We start from the raw sequence: 25688 nt of genomic DNA, 5'->3' as shown, positions 1-25688 counted from the left end.
AATAAATAAATAAAGTAATGTTGATTCTCTTTCCCTACTATGGTCAGTGCACTAGTATTCTGTATAAATAAATAAATAAATAAAGTAATGTTGATTCTCTTTCCCTACTATGGTCAGTGCACTAGTATTCTGTATAAATAAATAAATAATGTTGTATCTGTTTCCATTCTATGGACAGTGCACTAGTATTCTGTATAAGTAAATAAATAAATAAAGTAATGTTGATTCTCTTTCCCTACTATGGACAGTGCACTAGTATTCTGTATAAGTAAATAAATAAATAAAGTAATGTTGATTCTCTTTCCCTACTATGGTCAGTGCACTAGTATTCTGTATAAATAAATAAATAAATAAAGTAATGTTGATTCTCTTTCCCTACTATGGTCAGTGCACTAGTATTCTGTATAAGTAAATAAATAAATAAATAAATAAAGTAATGTTGATTCTCTTTCCCTACTATGGACAGTGCACTAGTATTCTGTATAAGTAAATAAATAAATAAAGTAATGTTGATTCTCTTTCCCTACTATGGACAGTGCACTAGTATTCTGTATAAATAAATAAATAAATAAATAAAGTAATGTTGATTCTCTTTCCCTACTATGGTCAGTGCACTAGTATTCTGCATAAATAAATAAATAATGTTGTATCTGTTTCCATACTATGGTCAGTGCACTAGTATTCTGTATAAGTAAATAAATAAATAAAGTAATGTTGATTCTCTTTCCCTACTATGGACAGTGCACTAGTATTCTGCATAAATAAATAAATAAATAAATAAATAAATAAAGTAATGTTGATTCTCTTTCCTTACTATGGTCAGTGCACTAGTATTCTGTATAAGTAAATAAATAAATAAAGTAATGTTGATTCTCTTTCCATACTATGGACAGTGCACTAGTATTCTGTATAAATAAATAAATAAATAAAGTAATGTTGATTCTCTTTCCCTACTATGGTCAGTGCACTAGTATTCTGTATAAGTAAATAAATAAATAAAGTAATGTTGATTCTCTTTCCCTACTATGGACAGTGCACTAGTATTCTGTATAAGTAAATAAATAAATAAAGTAATGTTGATTCTCTTTCCCTACTATGGTCAGTGCACTAGTATTCTGTATAAGTAAATAAATAAATAAAGTAATGTTGATTCTCTTTCCCTACTATGGTCAGTGCACTAGTATTCTGTATAAGTAAATAAATAAATAAAATAATGTTGATTCTCTTTCCATACTATGGTCAGTGCACTAGTATTCTATATAAGTAAATAAATAAATAAAGTAATGTTGATTCTCTTTCCCTACTATGGTCAGTGCACTAGTATTCTGTATAAGTAAATAAATAAATAAAGTAATGTTGATTCTCTTTCCCTACTATGGACAGTGCACTAGTATTCTGTATAAGTAAATACATAAATAAAGTAATGTTGATTCTCTTTCCCTACTATGGACAGTGCACTAGTATTCTGTATAAGTAAATAAATAAATAAAGTAATGTTGATTCTCTTTCCCAACTATGGTCAGTGCACTAGTATTCTGTATAAGTAAATAAATAAATAAAGTAATGTTGATTCTCTTTCCCTACTATGGTCAGTGCACTAGTATTCTGTATAAATAAATAAATGAATAAAGTAATGTTGATTCTCTTTCCCTACTATGGTCAGTGCACTAGTATTCTGCATAAATAAATAAATAAATAAAGTAATGTTGATTCTCTTTCCATTCTATGGTCAGTGCACTAGTATTCTGCATAAGTAAATAAATAAATAAAGTAATGTTGATTCTCTTTCCCTACTATGATCAGTGCACTAGTATTCTGTATAAGTAAATAAATAAATAAAGTAATGTTGATTCTCTTTCCCTACTATGGACAGTGCACTAGTATTCTGTATAAATAAATAAATAAATAAAGTAATGTTGATTCTCTTTCCCTACTATGGTCAGTGCACTAGTATTCTGCATAAATAAATAAATAATGTTGTATCTGTTTCCATACTATGGTCAGTGCACTAGTATTCTGTATAAGTAAATAAATAAATAAAGTAATGTTGATTCTCTTTCCCTACTATGGACAGTGAACTAGTATTCTGTATAAGTAAATAAATAAATAAAGTAATGTTGATTCTCTTTCCCTACTATGGTCAGTGCACTAGTATTCTGTATAAGTAAATAAATAAATAAATAAATAAAGTAATGTTGATTCTCTTTCCCTACTATGGACAGTGCACTAGTATTCTGTATAAGTAAATAAATAAATAAAGTAATGTTGATTCTCTTTCCCTACTATGGTCAGTGCACTAGTATTCTGTATAAGTAAATAAATAAATAAAGTAATGTTGATTCTCTTTCCCTACTATGGTCAGTGCACTAGTATTCTGTATAAGTAAATAAATAAATAAAGTAATGTTGATTCTCTTTCCCTACTATGGACAGTGCACTAGTATTCTGTATAAGTAAATAAATAAATAAAGTAATGTTGATTCTCTTTCCCTACTATGGTCAGTGCACTAGTATTCTGTATAAATAAATAAATAAATAAAGTAATGTTGATTCTCTTTCCCTACTATGGTCAGTGCACTAGTATTCTGTATAAGTAAATAAATAAATAAATAAATAAAGTAATGTTGATTCTCTTTCCCTACTATGGTCAGTGCACTAGTATTCTGTATAAGTAAATAAATAAATAAAGTAATGTTAATTCTCTTTCCCTACTATGGTCAGTGCACTAGTATTCTGTATAAGTAAATAAATAAATAAAGTAATGTTAATTCTCTTTCCCTACTATGGTCAGTGCACTAGTATTCTGTATAAGTAAATAAATAAAGTAACATTGTATCTGTTTCCCTACTATGGTCAGTGCACTAGTATTCTGTATACTAATGTTGATTCTCTTTCCCTACTATGGTCAGTGCACTAGTATTCTGTAGAAATAAATAAATAAATAAAGTAATGTTGATTCTCTTTCCCTACTATGGACAGTGCACTAGTATTCTGTATAAATAAATACATAAATAAAGTAATGTTGATTCTCTTTCCCTACTATGGACAGTGCACTAGTATTCTGTATAAATAAATAAATAAATAAAGTAATGTTGATTCTCTTTCCCTACTATGGTCAGTGCACTAGTATTCTGCATAAATAAATAAATAATGTTGTATCTGTTTCCATACTATGGTCAGTGCACTAGTATTCTGTATAAGTAAATAAATAAATAAAGTAATGTTGATTCTCTTTCCCTACTATGGACAGTGCACTAGTATTCTGCATAAATAAATAAATAAAGAAAGTAATGTTGATTCTCTTTCCTTACTATGGTCAGTGCACTAGTATTCTGTATAAGTAAATAAATAAATAAAGTAATGTTGATTCTCTTTCCATACTATGGACAGTGCACTAGTATTCTGTATAAATAAATAAATAATTAAAGTAATGTTGATTCTCTTTCCCTACTATGGTCAGTGCACTAGTATTCTGTATAAGTAAATAAATAAATAAAGTAATGTTGATTCTCTTTCCCTACTATGGACAGTGCACTAGTATTCTGTACAAGTAAATAAATAAATAAAGTAATGTTGATTCTCTTTCCCTACTATGGTCAGTGCACTAGTATTCTGTATAAGTAAATAAATAAATAAAGTAATGTTGATTCTCTTTCCCTACTATGATCAGTGCACTAGTATTCTGTATAAGTAAATAAATAAATAAAGGTTGATTCTCTTTCCCTACTATGGGCAGTGCACTAGTATTCTGTATAAATAAATAAATAAATAAAGTAATGTTGATTCTCTTTCCCTACTATGGACAGTGCACTAGTATTCTGTATAAGTAAATAAATAAATAAAGTAATGTTGATTCTCTTTCCATACTATGGACAGTGCACTAGTATTCTGTATAAGTAAATAAATAAATAAAGTAATGTTGATTCTCTTTCCCTACTATGGTCAGTGCACTAGTATTCTGTATAAGTAAATAAATAAATAAAGTAATGTTGATTCTCTTTCCCTACTATGGTCAGTGCACTAGTATTCTGTATAAGTAAATAAATAAGTAAAGTAATGTTGATTCTCTTTCCCTACTATGGTCAGTGCACTAGTATTCTGTATAAGTAAATAAATAAATAAAGTAATGTTGATTCTCTTTCCCTACTATGATCAGTGCACTAGTATTCTGTATAAATAAATAAATAAATAAAGTAATGTTGATTCTCTTTCCCTACTATGGTCAGTGCACTAGTATTCTGTATAAGTAAATAAATAAATAAAGTAATGTTGATTCTCTTTCCCTACTATGGACAGTGCACTAGTATTCTGTATAAGTAAATAAATAAATAAAGTAATGTTGATTCTCTTTCCCTACTATGGTCAGTGCACTAGTATTCTGTATAAGTAAATAAATAAATAAATAAAGTAATGTTGATTCTCTTTCCCTACTATGGTCAGTGCACTAGTATTCTGTATAAGTAAATAAATAAATAAAATAATGTTGATTCTCTTTCCATACTATGGTCAGTGCACTAGTATTCTATATAAGTAAATAAATAAATAAAGTAATGTTGATTCTCTTTCCCTACTATGGTCAGTGCACTAGTATTCTGTATAAGTAAATAAATAAATAAAGTAATGTTGATTCTCTTTCCCTACTATGGACAGTGCACTAGTATTCTGTATAAGTAAATACATAAATAAAGTAATGTTGATTCTCTTTCCCTACTATGGACAGTGCACTAGTATTCTGTATAAGTAAATAAATAAATAAAGTAATGTTGATTCTCTTTCCCTACTATGGTCAGTGCACTAGTATTCTGTATAAGTAAATAAATAAATAAAGTAATGTTGATTCTCTTTCCCTACTATGGTCAGTGCACTAGTATTCTGTATAAATAAATAAATGAATAAAGTAATGTTGATTCTCTTTCCCTACTATGGTCAGTGCACTAGTATTCTGCATAAATAAATAAATAAATAAAGTAATGTTGATTCTCTTTCCATTCTATGGTCAGTGCACTAGTATTCTGCATAAGTAAATAAATAAATAAAGTAATGTTGATTCTCTTTCCCTACTATGATCAGTGCACTAGTATTCTGTATAAGTAAATAAATAAATAAAGTAATGTTGATTCTCTTTCCCTACTATGGACAGTGCACTGGTATTCTGTATAAATAAATAAATAAATAAAGTAATGTTGATTCTCTTTTCCTACTATGGTCAGTGCACTAGTATTCTGCATAAATAAATAAATAATGTTGTATCTGTTTCCATACTATGGTCAGTGCACTAGTATTCTGTATAAGTAAATAAATAAATAAAGTAATGTTGATTCTCTTTCCCTACTATGGACAGTGCACTAGTATTCTGTATAAGTAAATAAATAAATAAAGTAATGTTGATTCTCTTTCCCTACTATGGTCAGTGCACTAGTATTCTGTATAAGTAAATAAATAAATAAATAAATAAAGTAATGTTGATTCTCTTTCGCTACTATGGACAGTGCACTAGTATTCTGTATAAGTAAATAAATAAATAAAGTAATGTTGATTCTCTTTCCCTACTATGGTCAGTGCACTAGTATTCTGTATAAGTAAATAAATAAATAAAGTAATGTTGATTCTCTTTCCCTACTATGGTCAGTGCACTAGTATTCTGTATAAGTAAATAAATAAATAAAGTAATGTTGATTCTCTTTCCCTACTATGGACAGTGCACTAGTATTCTGTATAAGTAAATAAATAAATAAAGTAATGTTGATTCTCTTTCCCTACTATGGTCAGTGCACTAGTATTCTGTATAAATAAATAAATAAATAAAGTAATGTTGATTCTCTTTCCCTACTATGGTCAGTGCACTAGTATTCTGTATAAGTAAATAAATAAATAAATAAATAAAGTAATGTTGATTCTCTTTCCCTACTATGGTCAGTGCACTAGTATTCTGTATAAGTAAATAAATAAATAAAGTAATGTTAATTCTCTTTCCCTACTATGGTCAGTGCACTAGTATTCTGTATAAGTAAATAAATAAATAAAGTAATGTTAATTCTCTTTCCCTACTATGGTCAGTGCACTAGTATTCTGTATAAGTAAATAAATAAAGTAACATTGTATCTGTTTCCCTACTATGGTCAGTGCACTAGTATTCTGTATACTAATGTTGATTCTCTTTCCCTACTATGGTCAGTGCACTAGTATTCTGTAGAAATAAATAAATAAATAAAGTAATGTTGATTCTCTTTCCTACTATGGACAGTGCACTAGTATTCTGTATAAATAAATAAATAAATAAAGTAATGTTGATTCTCTTTCCCTACTATGGACAGTGCACTAGTATTCTGTATAAATAAATAAATAAATAAAGTAATGTTGATTCTCTTTCCCTACTATGGTCAGTGCACTAGTATTCTGCATAAATAAATAAATAATGTTGTATCTGTTTCCATACTATGGTCAGTGCACTAGTATTCTGTATAAGTAAATAAATAAATAAAGTAATGTTGATTCTCTTTCCCTACTATGGACAGTGCACTAGTATTCTGCATAAATAAATAAATAAAGAAAGTAATGTTGATTCTCTTTCCTTACTATGGTCAGTGCACTAGTATTCTGTATAAGTAAATAAATAAATAAAGTAATGTTGATTCTCTTTCCATACTATGGACAGTGCACTAGTATTCTGTATAAATAAATAAATAATTAAAGTAATGTTGATTCTCTTTCCCTACTATGGTCAGTGCACTAGTATTCTGTATAAGTAAATAAATAAATAAAGTAATGTTGATTCTCTTTCCCTACTATGGACAGTGCACTAGTATTCTGTACAAGTAAATAAATAAATAAAGTAATGTTGATTCTCTTTCCCTACTATGGTCAGTGCACTAGTATTCTGTATAAGTAAATAAATAAATAAAGTAATGTTGATTCTCTTTCCCTACTATGATCAGTGCACTAGTATTCTGTATAAGTAAATAAATAAATAAAGGTTGATTCTCTTTCCCTACTATGGTCAGTGCACTAGTATTCTGTATAAATAAATAAATAAATAAAGTAATGTTGATTCTCTTTCCCTACTATGGACAGTGCACTAGTATTCTGTATAAGTAAATAAATAAATAAAGTAATGTTGATTCTCTTTCCATACTATGGACAGTGCACTAGTATTCTGTATAAGTAAATAAATAAATAAAGTAATGTTGATTCTCTTTCCCTACTATGGTCAGTGCACTAGTATTCTGTATAAGTAAATAAATAAATAAAGTAATGTTGATTCTCTTTCCCTACTATGGTCAGTGCACTAGTATTCTGTATAAGTAAATAAATAAGTAAAGTAATGTTGATTCTCTTTCCCTACTATGGTCAGTGCACTAGTATTCTGTATAAGTAAATAAATAAATAAAGTAATGTTGATTCTCTTTCCCTACTATGATCAGTGCACTAGTATTCTGTATAAATAAATAAATAAATAAAGTAATGTTGATTCTCTTTCCCTACTATGGTCAGTGCACTAGTATTCTGTATAAATAAATAAAGTAATGTTGATTCTCTTTCCCTACTATGGACAGTGCACTAGTATTCTGTATAAGTAAATAAATAAATAAAGTAATGTTGATTCTCTTTCCATACTATGGACAGTGCACTAGTATTCTGTATAAGTAAATAAATAAATAAAGTAATGTTGATTCTCTTTCCCTACTATGGTCAGTGCACTAGTATTCTGCATAAATAAATAAATGAATAAATAAAGTAATATTGCATCTGTTTCCATAGTATGGACAGTGCGCTAGTATTCTGTATAAATAAATAAATAAAGTAACATTGTATCTGTTTCCAAACTATGGTCAGTGCTCTAGTATTCTGTATAAATAAATAAGTAAAGTAATGTTGTATGTGTTTCCCAAACTATGGACAGTGCACTAGTATTTTGTATAAATAAATAAACAAAGTAATGCTGTTGTTTCCATACTGTGGTCAGTGCACTAGTGTTCTATAGGAACATATTTTGATTTCTTTGATATGGGTCCTTGACTTCTATAGAAGGCTTTTCTCACATTTATGGAATGATTTCTTCATTAACGAACTAGACCTTACCCCCCCTACCTTTGGGTGTAACATCAGAAGCAAGGTATAACTGAAAGGTTTCAGGATAAGCACGATGAATGTAGTAGCAGCAAAGAGCCTGGTAACTCTAATGTTAGTATGTTAGCCTGATTATACAGCAGAGAGAATGCAAAACCAGCTTTGTTGAACATAACAAATAAATAAATAACTGACTTCAGAGTAGGACTGTTTCAGAGTTTCTTAAAACTTACATGAGCAGATGACTGAATGAAGGCTGATTTCATTAGTTTTTCTTTTCTTGTTTGTAGATCTACTGGTTCAAAGATGGAATGCAGATATCTAAAACAAATGAACACTATAAGATTCAGGGAGAACCTGATGGGACTTGCTCACTTGAAACTACGTATTCCACTCTTGATGATGATGGCATTTATACCATTATGGCTGCCAACCCACAGGTAATGTTTATTGGCTGGCAATTATCATGAGGGTAGAAACCAAACACATTTTGTAGATTTGGCATTGATATATGTGGTAAAGTCTTGGTTAAAAGCTTAGACCATACTTAAGTACTGATGACTTCCAACAGTCATCAATGTTCTGTTTTTCCACAAACACATCAACAAAGGTAACCGCTGTGTTTTTATGTTCCTGAGGATGTTTATGTTGGGCTATTGCTGAAACGTCTGCATGTCCCTTCGTATTGAATGTGTGGTATTCCACGTCAGTATGATGTGTCTTAAATACGTTTTTGAAAGTACTGTGTTTCTAAAGCTGTTTGCTTTTGCATTTTAAAAGGCCTTCCATTTTCATCTCTGTGTAACTCATGAGTCTTTTTAGTTTTTGTATGAGAGTTTTAAACCAGCATGCACTTACCCATCGGTATAGATATGTGCAGCCACTGCTCTTGAGATTCTCTGTATTATAGCCTTCCACATGCCTCCAGAGTGTGGGGCGCAGATAAATGACCTATTGCAAAGCTGTTCATCAGTGTTCTCCTCACTACCACACCTCTTTTCTCATGGTGGCATCGCAATACAAACAGGCTTCTTGCAAATACAGAGTGAAATAGTTTCTAGACTGTTGCATATGAGGGAGAAGCCAATTGTTTCTAGATAATATTTACTTGTATCCTTTTTTCTGAATATGCTTTTCTTTTTATTTTTTCTCAATTACTTGTGAGATAAACTGCACTACAAAATGGTTATGCACTTGTAATAACCTCATTACTAACACCCTTTTTACAGTAAATCTTAACTTGCACCTAATTTACAGTACCAATGAAATCATACCTATTAATCAGTCCTGCCTTGTACCAACCCCATTACTAAGTCCCCTCCTCATACACTCAAATCAAACACATATCACAAAATTCTCACAATTTTACTATTGTAATCTTCTGGTTGCAGGTCTCAAGTGAAGTGAATTGTTTGGATGAAATATGTATGTATGTGCTAAAATTACAAGGGGAGTATTTAATGCTGAAAGTTCTTTTGATGCTATGTATACTATGTTTAATACACACTGAATATGCTATGTTCACTAGACATGTCTGAGCTTAACATGCTTTGAATATTTTATTGTGTATGTAACATAGTAATTTCCTATCGTGTTATGTTGTACATCTTACATTAGTTCATTCAAATGTAAGTAATGTGAAGCTTTTCTCCTCAGGCCTCGCCCAGTTGTACTTTTCCAGTAAACAAAGCAAATAACTAGATAAACAAACAAACACACACTGCCTACTTTATTACATGTGGGAGGGTGGAACTTATGCCAATGTAGTGATGACAGTCAGCTGGAATTTCCGAGAAGACATTAAGAAGTCAAACCGAACCCCTCCATGGTGCGGATGGATGACTATAACTTAAATGATGGTTGTTCTATTAGTGGCGCAGCCGCTGAAAGCAGCAAGCTGAGGAGGATGGGAATACGGAGCTGCTCTTGACGGGCAAATCCTTGGGAAAGGAGTTGGCTCTGATTTGCCACTTAGGTGACACTGAGAGAGAGAGCACTAAGTGTTACGCCCACAGACAATGAGCATGCTGAGCGCAAACTGTTAAACAAGTGCATTGCACAGAGGTAGCCCAGACGCACAGCATGTGTTTAGTGGCAGCCACACTTCCCTGATGTAGGCAGCACAGTGGAACCACTGTAGGAGTTAGGAGCTCCCAGAGAGAAGGATAGCAGGAAAAAGCCCTGAATGCTGTCATTGTGATGGCCTCTGTGATCAGCTGTCACATCACCAGGGACAAATGGGCTATTGATGGCTCTATCCCAGTGAGAAATCGACGGACTACTTGGTCATGAAGAAGACTGATGGTCTTCAGGCAGCAGGGAGTAAGATAATCAGAAGTCAGGCTGAGCTTTACTACTTCGGCCTATTCATAGCTTTCGTAAGGTGTTCTGTAACAGCTGAAGGAGGCATGGTCAGGCAAAACAGCAACTCTGTAACTGCCAACTTATAAATGAATTAATTAAAAAGAAGGGCAGAGTGTCATGGCATTCTCTGAAGAGGGTACAGCAACACATAATGACATGTAAGGAAGTGTCAGCCTAGATGAAGAAAGCAGTCACTGTATTTGTATGAGTGCATGAACAACTGAGTAAAAGAACAGATGGCTTCTACCAAATTACATGTAAGTGACAAGGCTAGGCACTAGGATGTTATAATCAGCATGCAGGACTAAACAATGCAGCCAAAGAATGTTTTGGTAATCGGCAAAACAAGCACTGCTGTTACAGTATTTATGGCAAATAAAGCACCTTCTGAAGTATAAAAGTGACAGTAGGATTTGGAGAAGTGTAGAGAAATATCTCTGACCTGACTGTGTTTAAGAGACATTCTGGATAACACAGCTTTTTCTTTCTGCCTGCTGTATTCCAGGAATAGGTTTTTTTAAGGTGCAGATAGGCCTCTTCATCGGTCCTCAGTTAGGGTCTATCAGCTTGGACATTATTACTTTAGGGCATGTCCATCAAGAGAAGACTCTGATATGTGTTAGATAATGGAGGGGTTGTGGTAATCTGTAAGTTCCTGTACTCAGTTGTCAAACTGGCAGCCTAATGGCCTTCAAGAAGCCTGACTGATACAACTCCATGCTAACATTTTCTATTCTCTTCGTATGCTTGTAGATCATTTTTATGGACGTTAATGAATGACATGTACTTCTTGCAAGGGGGAGTATATTTTATAGTCTTGGCAAGTAATGTATAATGTTATCAAGTCACTTATTTTTCCTTGTGCCAATGTTTGTTTTTAGTATTAGGTTTCCTGATCCGGAGTTAAAATTCCCAAGACATGAATTCCATGTACTTTTTCAAATAGAAACATCATACGGGCAGAGGTCTCCTCTACATAATCTGTACAAAAAGGAAATAGAATATTATAACAATTCCTAAAACCTTTCGGAATAATTAAGGATTTCCAACCCTATGATATTTTTTTAGAAAAGAATCATACCATTTCGAGTTGTCAGACGGTTTGCTCAGCTTTTACAGACTGCAACTCTGTATTAATGAGTGAGATCAGTGAGTTATGGAGTGCAACAGTGATCTCCCTGGGGTGACTGCACATGCCCTTTAGAATTAGATGGACTACAGAATGTGATTTCCTAACTTAGCTAGATACAAACACTGGTCAAAGATTAAATAGTTGCCTACTGCTGTCCCTAGATCTTTAGCAATAGTGTACTTTCCTATTATTTGACCATTCCTATACCTTTTTTGTCAATAATATGATTTTTCCCTGACATTAGCAGAAATGTATTAGTCACCCTAAATCTTTAGGGTGGTGTAATTTTTGGGTATTTTGTAATCATAACTTATGCTCCTTTTATTATGTCTCAAGTCTCAATGTGCTGCATTTTTCTGACATTAGAAATTAGTAGTGCACCATTTGTGTATTTTTCTGGAATTTGTTGGAAATCTTCAGATATTTATTTATTTGTTTGTTTATGTATGCATGTATGTATGTATGTTATTTGCAGTTGTCAGTATTTGTGGTCATCTAAAGGCCATTTCCCAAATTTGCATCTTAGAAAAAAATTGTTAAAAAAAAAACAGAGCCCTCTGGGATACCACTGTTAACTCCCATGAGCATGTAGAGGTAACCCCTATACCGACTTGTTGAATCCCCTCATTTAACTGGTATTTTCTCCATTTGAACTACAGATGGGATTAACAGTTAATGACAGTTATTCCTTCATAAATTCATTGGCTCATAGCAGCTTACTACGCTATAGACCCAAGCAGGACTTTTTACACTTAGCCATGTTTCCCCAAAATATTAGACAGATTTTGGTGGCATACGTCTTTGTATGGTATATACAGTCCTGCCATGAGTGGTCACTTTTAGTAGTGATACACACTGGTCAAAGTGTAAGTAGTTGTCAGATACCATAACAAGGGCAAGATAAGCGATATGCACTCTCAGTCTTTCATCAAGTGTTGCTGTAACTGCTTCAAAGAATGCTACGAGATTCAAAAGTCAGGCTCTCTCCTTAACAAACTCATATGATTCTATATCTAGCAGAAGCTGGTTCCCTTTGTCATTTTGAAAAATGTTAGTGCTGCTTTGTTCATGGTTTTGCATAGAATATTGCTCATACTGATGGGTCTACATTGTTTGGGTATGATGTGACTTCCCCTCATTTGTACATTGTGCCAAACATTAGAGAAATAAATACATTCTAATGTTTTGTTTAAAGTGAATCACATGTTTGTTTAGTTAGGCTTTTTTGATTCTACACAGGTATCTGTCCAGTTCCCAAGAAGTGGTTTAAAGCAGCAGAAGGTATCCCAGCAGTACAAGGTTTCGGTATCTTTCACACTTTTAGACCAGAAGCTGCACAGACAAGGGCTAAAGGTGTAGATGTCTCAATGAACATCAATAACAAGCATATACCTCTAGGGTGATCAAACAGGATTACATGCTGGAGTTACTCCATGGGCAGATCACCATAAACAAAATCTGTTGCCATACCCTAGCCAGCTATATGTCACTCTCTGTCCCAAGAATCCCAAGCAGTTCACAATGCATATTTGGACCTACTGGAGATATTTACCATAAAGTCTAACACCCTACTCATGGAAGAATTTAGTTACCTCTCTAGAGACTGTGAATCCTACATAGCCTCATATCTATTGCCACAGTGATTCCTGGACTTTATAAATACAAAGACCCTTGACCAAGTAGTGAACACTCCCACTAGAAGCTGCAACATACTGGGCCTCATGCTTACAAATATGAGAGAATTCTGCACCCCCCCCCCTCCCCACAATGTCTTGTCTTCTCTGGTAAGTTCCGACCATAAAGCTGTCTCCTTCGAAATCAAAATCAACTTCATAATCCTATTAAAACCAGTAACAGTTAGGAAGTATTCCAAGGGAAATTGCCTGTTGATGAATCTCGGTTTGTCAAAATTCAGTGACCCTCCATACCCCGAAGAACACAGCAGGCTATACTGAATTGCTCTCAGAAACTCTGTACAGCCATGTCAGTGGCGGCATAGAGGCTGCTGATCTACCAGAATGAAGCCCAGAACTAGCCCCAGAAACAAACTGTCCTGGTGGCATCCCAGTTTAAACAGGATACACAACAAAAGGGGAAAACATTCTGTCAAAAATCAGAAAGGATAATTTCCATTTCTATGAAGATAAAAATTATCTTATCAAACTAATAGGCAACTAAGAGGGCTAATTAGATAAAAAAAGCCAACTTTGAGATTAAGGTATCCTCCCAGATGAAAGATAACGTAAGAGCTTTCTACTGCTATGTCAGAGACCTCAAGGGCAGCACACAGTAATGTGCTGAACTGGTGTTTAATGGACCACATTCACTAATCCTGGTGATATATTGAACCTATTAGTGGACAAATTCAGATCCAAATTTACCCCCCTGTTATACCAACTAGCCTCCAATACAACCCTCAAACGTAACCTCCCCAAATAGAACTAGGGAGCATGTACTTGCTACATTCACTAAAGCCAAGAACATGGCATCAATAGGCCCTGATAACATCCCAGGATGCCTCCTGAATAGTCTAAAATACAACTTATCAGGACCCCTGCAGTCATTATTTAACTATAGTCTTAAAATAGGTTTAGTGCCAAATGAATGGAGGACTGTAACAGTCATCCTCCTGTATAAGTGAGGACCTTCAACAGATCCTGAAAATTACAGACCAATTAGTCTGACTAGTCTTATTTGTAAAGCCATGGAAAGAGGTATTATGGAAATTATCAGCAAGAACATAGGAGACCTCCAGACACTGGATCCATCCCAGTTTGGCTTTGTCGAATGAAGATCATGCTTACTGTATCTGGTGAACTTCTTTAAAAAGGTCACTAAGGAAATAGATGAGGGGAAAACCATCCATACTGCCTACCTAGATCTGGCTAAGGCATTTCATACAATAACCCACTCGGGCATTGACAACAAACTTGTAGAACTAGATATAAACCCCTTTATAACATGCTGGATAGCTAGCTGGCTCTCTGATAGGACACAGGAGGTTAAAATCAATGAGGCCACCTCCACAAAGAGGACAGTCACCAGTGGAGACACCCAGGGGTCTGTGTAAGGGCCACTCCTCTTTGGCATCTACATACTTCTCGGATGTCAAAGCCAATGTCAAAGGCCTCCAGCTAAAAAAGTTCACAGATGATTGCAAACTGGAATCAATCACTGAATCCCCCAAGAGAAGAACTAATACAGACATACTCTTAGTGCCAAAGCTATAGCTTAAAACTCAGTACCAGGAAATGTATTATGATACCTTTTGGGAAGTCTGTCACCCTGGGTAACTACATCATCACTAAAACCCCCTTAAAAATTGCTTCAGTAGTCAGGGATCTGGGATCGCATATAGATAATAATATTGCCTTCGACTAACATGTGTCAAAGGTAGTAAGAAAATCCTTCTGTGTTGATCAACTTGTAAGTAAGGGTATGATATTTAGGCTCCTATCCCTATTTAAACTCAACTTGGACTGATGGATGGGTAATTGGAGATTCACCCCTGGTCTGGCTCTTATGTCTCTGATGGACAGAGGCAGTCAGTAAATTACCTCTATAAATCAAATATAAATCAAATTTGTGGGTCAAATTGAGTTGCATGGCTAGTCTTTTAATTGCCCTCATAGTTACTAGCCTAGTATACACCTATGAACTTATGAATATATAGGAAGCCTCTGATTTCCTGTTAGAAATGTAAGCCTCAAAAACTGTGAGTCCTGACACTTCAAAAATAAACTGAAATTCAAACAAAAACAGCAAATTCTAAAATTCACTTTTATACTTTTACATTAGTTTGTGGGGCTGAAATCTCAATGTGAGGCTGCACCCCCACCTACTATATATTTTTAAATAAATACAGAGCTAGACAGATAGATACAAAAGGGTTTGTGTCAGATTATGTTTTGGAAACTCAAACTTCAAATGGTCAAGACCATAGTTTTGACTTTCTAAAAACTCAAAGCATTTGTATGGAGATGGTGGTATAGTAGGAATCTGTGAATTTCCCCTTTTCTCCACTGTAGTGCTATAGCAGAGTTGGTATGTATAAATTCCAGGGGGCATGGGGGTGCAGATTTTTGATGTTTTCTCTCATTTTGTTCGAGTTTTTGGAAAGCTGAAAATATGGTCTTGACCATATCAAGTGCGAATTTCAAAAAAACTTGATCTTCTGACATAAACCCATGTATAAAAGGGGTTGTGGATGGATGGATGGAACTCTGAGACTGAGGGAAATAGATATTGTGATGTCAGATTTCTTATATAGATATATACATGTGTATGTGTGTATATGTACTGTATATATATATATATATATATATATATATATATATATATATATATATATATATATATATATACATGTGCATATATATATATATCTCCCCACATTTGCACTTCTTTATTTATTTATTTATTTAACATTTGTTTACCGGGAAAGTCTGACTAGACACAGGTCCATCTTCAGTGGAAGCCCGGGGAGAAAAGCTCCAGCAATATGAAAAAACAAGCATTATACCAAAAGAAAATTACAGAGTACAGGTCAACAATGAAAGTACACATTGCAAATATAATTGACCGAAAGAGATAACATCTTAGCAATTTTAACATAATGTGTACATCAAAGAGTATATGGTATTAAGTGTAGAGAAAGAAAGTCAGAGCGTGTGTAAAGTGGAGCATATAGAGTTAGTCAGGTGGGTAGCAAGAGCAAAGGATTTTTATAAGTTAGTAAATAGACGTTTTTAAATTTTACTATGGTGCAGATGGAAGTGATGGAAGTGGGAAGTTTATTCCATATTTTAGGAATGATATAAGGATTCTCCAGCTGAGTTGTTAGCTTTGGTGGATTTAACTAGGAGTTTGTCACTGGAATGGAGTGTTCTAGTGGTGGTGTATGGTGGTATGAGATCTTGAAGGGCTGAGGTTGCATTTGCACTTGCATTTGTACTACTCTGAAGTATGTACTTACAGTCATACCCTTGGGTACATAACAGATATTTCATTTCCCCCTTCTGTTGACAATGCTCTAGCATATGTCTTTCCTTATTGTGAAGTTTGCATAAAATTTTTCTGCAAGTGGATCACTGTGGCCTAGGTGTTACTTCATTGTTTATGCATTTAAATGTTTCCCTTTCAGTTTTTTGATGTTTTTAAAGAAGTTTTTATTACAGCTTTCAGTCTTTGAAGTCAGTCTGAATTTATAGTAAACGATGGAAGATTTAATAATCAAGTAGTTTCTGTATTTATAACTAGATTCATTTTTACAAGAAAGGATATTTTAGGAAGCTGGGTAGTATACCATTTTTTCTTTTTGCATTTCTTACTAATTTTATGATTCTATCAAAGGATTTTGTTGTTGTTGAATTTACCTGTACGGTTATACAGTAGCTGTTACAAATTCATGAATATGGAAAGTTAATAATGTCATTTGTTTATAGTATACGTATGCTGCTTTGCTTGAGCCATTGAAGACAATGCCCATTATATTTACATAAGTTGTTCCTTCATAGTTTTCACTGACAAGGTTTAGTAAGAATGGTTTATTAAAGTCTGTGATTTTACTCATAGCTTAAAAATGTTGGAATCATTATCAGAGTGTAATGCTCAATGGGAGTACAAAGATACAAGTTTCTCATTATGATATCTAAAATATTGCCACCTGTAGCTGGATTTCATTCTGGTTTTCCAAATTGTTTTAATTAGCATAATCATATTATGTTCTGGCATATTTATTTGATGTGTATTTGTGTTTGGATAGTTAAAAAAAAATCTTGACCGATTTTACATCCTGGATTATGGTCAGGAAATTCTTGTTCGGTGTAGGGAGCACAGATGGAGTGTGGTAACGTCCATAATGTTATATTCACTATTATCAGAGCAATTTCATGCCTGAATTTTTTTCAAGGCTTATGGCATTTGGGTGTTGTTTTGGAAATGTTGAACCACTTGTCCTTATCCCATTAGATATAAAACAATGAAAGGAAGATTTCCCTGCAATTTGTCATATGTATTTTAGGTTTTTAATGTTGATTTTCATAATGCTGTAGGTATTAGTACCCTCCGAGTAGGGAAAATGTAATAAAATCACTTGTTTTTTTGTTGAGACTTTTGGCCTCTTTTACTTTTCATTTGTATCTCATGCAGTTGTTTTTTGTAATTCAAAGACGTCTTAAAAAGTCACTATGGGGATGAAAAATATTCTGTTTAGTACTTGTACTGCTCAAGGAGAGAAAAAGAGAGAGAGAGAGAGAGATGAAGGACATAATGTGTAGCAATCTCAAGAAAATCTTATAGGTATCATAGGTTGGAACTAGGCTATCGGTTTTCCTTGTTAACTTAAAAACAAAGGCACTTTTCCAGCTCCTACCAATTCAGAAGCAGTAGCAATTAATCGCCATCAGAGAAATAAACACAAGACTTGCATTCTGCTATAGCATTTTTAAACCTCCACTAAATAAATTATTTGGATCTGCAATTAAATATCTTGACTCTGCCAGTAAAGACACAATGCATCATAAATCACACCTCTAAAGTATAAAAAACACACAGCATAATACATTGCACAAAAGTGTTAGAAAATACTGTAAAACAATCTTTTTTTGCAAACAGTTTTATTTATTTTTTTATTTATTTATCATTTTGTTGACCGGGAAAGTTGTACATTTTTAGAGAAAACTGAATGCCCATGACTTTTTACTTTTTAAATATTGGCCTGAATGTACCCACAAAGACTTAAAAAGTAAAAAGCTGTGGTTTTCAGAAGCCATGTAGCTGAAATATTGGTATTTTCTTAAGGGGTCATTTGTATATATCCAATGGGCCTCCAGTACAGGAGGTTTAAGGTATATATATTACACTGAAGACATTAGCTTGGCTGGGTCTTTTTTGATATTTTTACCAGTGTTGTCCAGAGATACAGCAAAATGTAATCCATTTAGATGTTTATCCTGAAACTTTTTTGCACCATTGTAAACAGACCTTTTATTTATTCTGTAAAAATGATGAAGGTGAGGTGCCCAAGCCTTCCATGCAAACACAGGGGGGGGGGGGGGCTTTGTCCCCTAAAAAGCATAGTTTTGGAAATTCTATAACCTTTATAGAAATGTATCACTGAATTACTTTCAACAGATTATCTGTATAGACTCCTATTTTACTGCCAGCACTACAGTACACTTCCTAAGTTTCATGATGTGACTGCCAGAACTGTTGCCTCTGAATCTGACCAGTAATGCCCATATAGCCAGTCTTGGCTAGTGGTTAACGAAACTATTCAGAAATCAGTGCAAGTCTGCCTAGCACACCAAGCCCAGCAGAAGACCTTTTACATCTGAAGTCATACAAGCATATTCGCTCAAATGTCATCATGGTCACAGAATGGAGCACGTACACAGCTTGTGAAGCTGAATACTGCATTAATGTTATGTAATGTTAAGCTATCCGTCTGAGAAAAATAGTGGTTTTAGTACATGAAGCCAAGTTTGTTATAGGTTCATAGGTTGGTACTAGGCTATCGGCCCTAGGGCCTATACAAGCCTAGCCATAACAATTCCCTGGCTATTTCTTCCCACAGTATTTACTTCCCTGGACTCCATTATGCTGGTTTGAGACTTGTTTTGCTACTGAACTGACTTAGTTGTTATTACATTTGGCAATTAGCATCTGTCTGAGAAGCACAGAGAAGCTCCAGTGCAAATACCCTATGGAAAGGGTCATGCAGAAGGGACTGGTCATCCATAAAAATTTGTAGCAAACAGCTTGTGCACTGCAAACATAGGTGGGAAGTTCATATAAGAGAATTTCGATTAACTGAACTTAAAGTATAATTGCTTTAAAACAAAGAGTTATATGATTGGGTTAACTAAAGTGCACGTGTTGTGTTCGTATGAAATCATCATTATGCCCCAACTAAATTTTGAGCTTTGGTGGCAGCTTTCAGCCACTATGTAGCAGGTGAAACGTATGTTAAAATGTGCCTGTGATGACATCATAGAACAGGAAAGTGGATCAAGTAAAGATAAAATTGTACACTGATGTTTGCAGAGCCAGTGCACTTAATTTGTTTAGACTCTGTATATAGCTGACTTAGTGGAAAACAGCTGCCTTGTCGGTATTTATACTGAGTTTACTGGGACTCCTGCCAACTGCATCCACCAGAATGATGCCCATCAGAAATAGTGATATTAGGTTGTATATCTGATTGTAGCTTTGGCAGTAAGGCAATACAAGTATTGAAATCATTGCTGCTTCATAATAACCCCCCCCCCCCTCCGTTTGAGCAACACGTTACTTAGTTCTGCAGGGTGGAATACAAAAATGTAAGTTGACCATGTACAACTATGAGCTTTTTGAAAACATTGGAAATGCTGTTCACATCTTCAGTTTCCTGATCCTCCCAGCTTATATACTGAAGCACTGCATCATATGGAGGTACAGTCATCAGCACCCCTGGTTACAATAATATGGCTGCAGTACCAAGCAGAATGCTTCCCTGTAGACAGATGTCTGATACCCTTTTTCTTCCCAGTAGTGTGCCATACAAAGGCTCATCATTTTCCTGCCTACGCATGAGAGTATGAAACCAGCCCATTTGTACAGCTTCTTCACTACTAGGCAAACTCACATGGCAACCTGTCCCTCACTCTTCTGCATCAGTCACTGACAAAGTTTGTCAAAGTTTTGAGACAGTTTCTGAAAACGCACAGCTAAATGAGGTCTCCAGCATCTGCAGCACCTGCCAGTTTATAATAACAGGGAGTGCAGTGCATACTGAAACATGAAATAAGCACGCAGAAATGTATCTCACCACAGCAAGCCTGTATTGCACACTGCAGCATTTTACAGAACCAGAAAGGCTTTGATGTGTTGTGCATATTGCTGGATAAATAATGGTGTGTTACATTTTCCTTTCAGTCCCCTTGCCAGCTTTAGCAGGATGTTTGTTTTTGCTTCTGTGTTCAAACAAGCTAAAATAACCACAACTATCACATTAAAATGCAGACAAAAATCCCTAGTACCACACTGCATCTCAAAATATCGTGTTCATTTAAGTTTGTATAATGGTGCCATTCAACTTAAAATAGTCATAAAAAAACACTACTTTCATATCGCAACTTGCTCATAAAATAAAATTCCAAAGAACATTAAAAAAGTAATACTTATCAATTTTTCCAACATCCCATAAGTGCTTTTCTGTACTCTACTGGGGACAGTAAGAGCATCAGAGCATAATGTACTCATTATTGTGAATGTTAGAATTTGCTGTAATCCTTCTCTTGACCAGTTCAGGAGCAAAGATCACTAATTTATATTTTTCAACAGTTTATGTCAATCACAACCATTAAATAGTTACCTGATAGTATTTAGCAACATGACCACGATGTGTAATAATGTAATAAATTACAAAGATTCTTAGTTGCTGCTGCTGTAAATGTCTAACCCTGTATGGTCATCGTTTGATATCTATTGCAGTAGCCTAAGCTGTGTTGAATGTATTGCTAACGATTAGATGTCCAGACAGTATCCAAAGCTTTAGGGCAACTTCCACATATCCATATATCCAAGGAACATTTCTCCCTGGACTTATCCTGAAAATTGTACATGCCCAGTTTGAAAGTCTCAGTTAACCAATACAAGCAAATAAACAATAAATAAAAATAAAATGCTTTACCTATTAAAACCATAAAATAAGATTGTATGCACCAGGTGAAGCAAAAATGAATAAAATCTATGTTGTGGGAGTGTTTTCACTTTTTTCTATGCTTTTATTGAGTTTTTCACTTTTGCAGAAAACAGCTTTTATTTCACCAACATTCTGGTTTGGTTTTATGGTCCCTTTGAGTATGTGCAGCATTTGTTGGTGCATTTCTTATTCACATAGCTCTGCCTGCCTCATGTGACAGTGATGGTTTCTGGTTCCTTTATAAAACCAGCTGAAACACAATTTCCTACTGTTGTGAGATCCAGTAGCCTGAATTCAGGTATACAAGTGTGCATGACTCTCAGCTGTACAGATTTTGGCAGGATGTCCAGATTTTTGCCTCATATTTTTGGTCTGTTTTTCATAAAATTGTGGTTTTCTGGCAAATCAGTGGCAAATCATTAAAGATTAAAGTTAGAAAATAATGACAGGCATTTGAGTTTCAGACTTCATACCCTTCAGAAAATTCATGCTAATGCAAAACCTGTTATTCTATCAACTTTCTAAGTTTTAAAAGCAATATTTAAAAATTGTCCCTATTATTGGGCCTTTGTCCCACTTTTATTTATGGCTTTGTCCAGAGTTCTTGCTGTAACAGGTTGAGAGGTATGCAAGTGTGTCAGACTGAAGCTTTTTTGTCTTCTAAGTACTACAATCTTGTCACCAGATTTATTTATTAATTACTTTATTTATTTATTTATTTATTTATTATTTAGTTATTTATTTTTTGTGGCACATAACTAAGAGCAGATGTATCACCTAAGAGTACAAGTGCTGTAATTATTGAAAATCTGATTGTTGCTTCTTTGGTCCTCATTAACTTATACAGTTTTTTTTTCTCTGTAAAAACTGCTAATGTATGTGAAAGAAAAGGCGGGACTGATAATTAGCTCCTCCTACTACTACAAAATATTCCAAACAGCTGGTACCCACGTAATGTTCTTGGATACATAACTATCATATAAAGCAAAGGAAAGGCAGAACAAAAAAAAAAAACCACGAACATGGATATAGGGTACCTAAAGATGGTACAACACCGAGAATCAAATTTATGGGAAAAATCATGTCGTAAATACATGTAAGTCGGTACTAGAACTATCGGTATGTTTCATTATATAGTGCACCCACATTTGCTCCCTCTTACTCTACTTTTCTTTTGCTGTAAGTGCAGTTTCTTTGTATGGTGGGTTGCTATCATAAACAGGAAGTGAATCAGCATTAAAAGTACTCATGAAGGACAAAAATATTAAACTCGTTGCAGCAAGCCAGCTGGAATAGCTCATTTAGGCAATGCTAAAACTAATGTCTGCCCCTGTGACCTCAGAAAGCATTTTGTCTTCTTAGTCTAACTACTGTAATGACACTGCAGACTACACAAGGAAATGCTTTTTACTCTTTTGATGTATTACAGTCAAGAAAGGAGGCCTAGTCTTGAAAACCAAGCAGACTTGAACTAATCTGAAATATTTTCCATGTGCATTTTCCAAAGTTTACAGGTTTCCTGACTACTTTGTTCATATGTAGTGTGATGAGAATTCTGCGTACATTGTTAAGTTGCATTAATGGGAATATACTCTATGTTATCAGAGGGCTGGTTATGGCACGAAAGGTTCAAGCACTTAATGGCAACATTTCATCTTTGGAAGAATAAAACCTTACAGTATAACATACTGATTAAACTAATGACATGGATTGGAACTTGGAAGCATCTTACAGAAATGACGTGGATTCATACACTGTGTGATTGAATAAGTCACTTGTCTAGACTAAAGCTCCCAGGTCTCTCCTGAAAATAAGGTGCGGTGATTACTAAGTCTTGGTCAGTTAACATGGCCTTCATAAGCAGGCTGAAAGTTCAAAATGAGTTATAGTCTAAAATCTAGTTAACAGTAGGACAAAGATGATACTTTGATGCCATTAAGTCTGCTGAAAACATAGGTCCCTTTTCCCTGGTTGGCTAATGTGAAGGCTAGTGGCCTGGCACACCTGGGGTGACAAGAGGCCTTCCTTATACAATGAAAATAAATGCCATCCTGTATATTTTTCATATGCTATGAAATGTATCCAAATGGCCTACAACCCACAGTTTCATAATGTGGGTGGCCCTAAAGTTTTTGAGAATTATACTAAAATCAGAGGTTACTGGTTTACTAGAAGGGATATTGAGAAGGACTGGTGGAGGGCAAAGCCTTCAAGAAGCTAGTTGGCTATTGGAGAGTCAGGATAAGTGGCAAAATGGAAAAATTTGTAGTGTTTATACATTCCTGAAAGCAATGAAGAAAAATACCTTTCATTTCATTTATGTTTCTCAGGCTTAAATCTTATGACTGGTTGTCAGCATTTAAAACATATATGGATTCTCATATATCTGTTGCACACCTACATTTTCTGTCTGAAGCCTGCAGGAGTCTAATCATTTCTTAACAAGTAAAACTCTAGTTGTCAAGCTAACATATACAGGCTAGACTAAAGTAATTATTTGCATTCATCATTCATATCATTAGCAATGCTTGTACTATTATTGCAGCTTCACATTCTCTGTACAGAACGGATTGTTCTTCGTGCATAATTGGAGTCACTCCACAACAAGTATAAATATGACTCTGTCATTGTCCATGTTGGTGTGAATGACCTGAGACGTACCTCCTTGGACTACATGAAAAGGGACATGGAGGAGCTGTCCGACCTTGTAGCCCAGGCAGGTATGACCCTAGCCCTGAGTAGCATCCTTCCATCACCCAGAATGATACCACAGTACAAGAACAAAATGATTGACTTCAACAATTGGCTAAGCTTCTGGTGTCATTCTAAGAGGATCCAGTATCTGTCTGCCTGGGATGACATGATCAACAAGCCACGATGCTTTGCCAGAGATGGCCTGCACCTGTCACCCCTGGGATTCCGGACACTGGCTAAGGCTCTAGCCACCCCTTTTTTAGGTAAGGTTCAAATGACAAATTCACAATCCTAACAGGTACAGGCAAGAAGAATCTGAGGGTATTGCTACTCAATGCTAGAAGTCTAAACCTCAAAATGCACTCTCTCGAGGCACTCCTTAAAATGGAGAACATCGACATCTGTGCAGTGACAGAGACCTGGTTCAAGGCTCCAGAGAGTACCCCTGCATTACCAGGCTATAATTCATACCACACCTTTCGGCCACCTAACCTGGACCGAAACACTAAAGGTGGAGGCGTGTCCATATTCATTAAGGATATCCACACCTCCAGGCTAGTTGCTCAGCATAATGCATCTGAGATTATCCAAGTGCAACTAACTGTGGGCAAGATCGCAATCCAAATTGTAGCTTGCTACATGTCCCCCACCATGTCCCAGGATTCCCACTCCTCATTTCTTAATACACTGGAAAATATTAGGGTACAACCTAACACCCTAATAATGGGCGATTTCAACTACCCTACCATTAACTGGGAAAACTACTCATGTACCAACTCTTGTGCTCAACGTTTTCTGGAATTCATATATTCCAATGCCATGGATCAACTTATCCACACCCCCACCAGGGGCAGCAATATCCTAGACCTGGTTATTACCAACATGGGCAACCGGTGCTCCACACCAGAGGTCAATTCCTCGTTGGTCAGATCCGACCATAAGCTAATCACCCTAGACATCCACATCCCTCCCCACCCCCATTAGGGAAACCACAGTAAAAAATTTCTCCAAAGCCAACTTCACGCTTCTTAAGACAGAAGTGGCAAACTTCACGACACCCATGCTGACAGACAATAGACGTATGACTGCTGAATCCTACACAAATGCACTTTATAAGCACTTACATGAGTGCATGGATCGTGCAATCCCTAACAGAACCAAGATGCTATCCTCCAAAAAAAGGAAGCCAATCTGGTGGTCCCTGCCATAAACAAACTCTACAACAGAAGAAAGAAACTGTTGCAAAAAAGAGTAAAATCCCATGATTGGAGAAACTCCCTGGTCAGCTTCAGTAAGAAGCTGAGATCCCTCATAAAATCCTCCAATGCTAGTTATGAAAACAAAATCGCCACTGACTCTAAAGACAACCACAAAGCATTCTATAGCTATGTCAAGAATCTCATTGGCAACACTCAGATCTGCTCTGAGTTACAGCACAATGGCACTAAATGTACAGAACCAACGGATATTGCCAACATCCTGGCAGATAGGTTCAGTGCTAACTTTACCCCCCTCTCATCCCCTAAAGGGCCCATCTCTATACCAGAAGAATGCAAAGTTCCTGTAATCACGGCTGCACAGGTAAAAAAACACACTATCCAAAGCCAAGAACACAGCATCCATGGGACCTGACGACATCCCAGGCTGGGTTCTACATGAACTACAGAATGAACTGGCACCCCACCAAAGTATCATGATCAATCATAGTCTCGCCTCAAGCTATGAAACTACTGAATAGCACGCAGTG

The 25688-nt window shown here is 35.0% G+C and overlaps 1 protein-coding gene across 5 annotated transcripts in view; it reads left to right on the top strand.

The window, feature by feature from the left end:
- PALLD (palladin, cytoskeletal associated protein) overlaps window positions 1-25688 on the top strand; it is a 2901248-nt gene that overhangs the window by 2695539 nt on the left and 180021 nt on the right. For all 5 annotated transcript variants that reach the window (XM_044062575.1, XM_044062576.1, XM_044062578.1 and 2 more), the window contains one exon: window positions 8357-8506. In XM_044062575.1, the coding sequence (XP_043918510.1) occupies window positions 8357-8506 (150 nt within the window). The remainder of the gene's footprint in view (window positions 1-8356; window positions 8507-25688) is intronic.

This window comes from Protopterus annectens, chromosome 2.part1, assembly GCF_019279795.1.
Source record: "Protopterus annectens isolate FY-2018-M chromosome 2.part1, PAN1.0, whole genome shotgun sequence".
NCBI classification, from domain to species: Eukaryota; Metazoa; Chordata; order Ceratodontiformes; family Protopteridae; genus Protopterus; species Protopterus annectens.
This window is presented reverse-complemented; position numbering and strand designations above follow the sequence as displayed.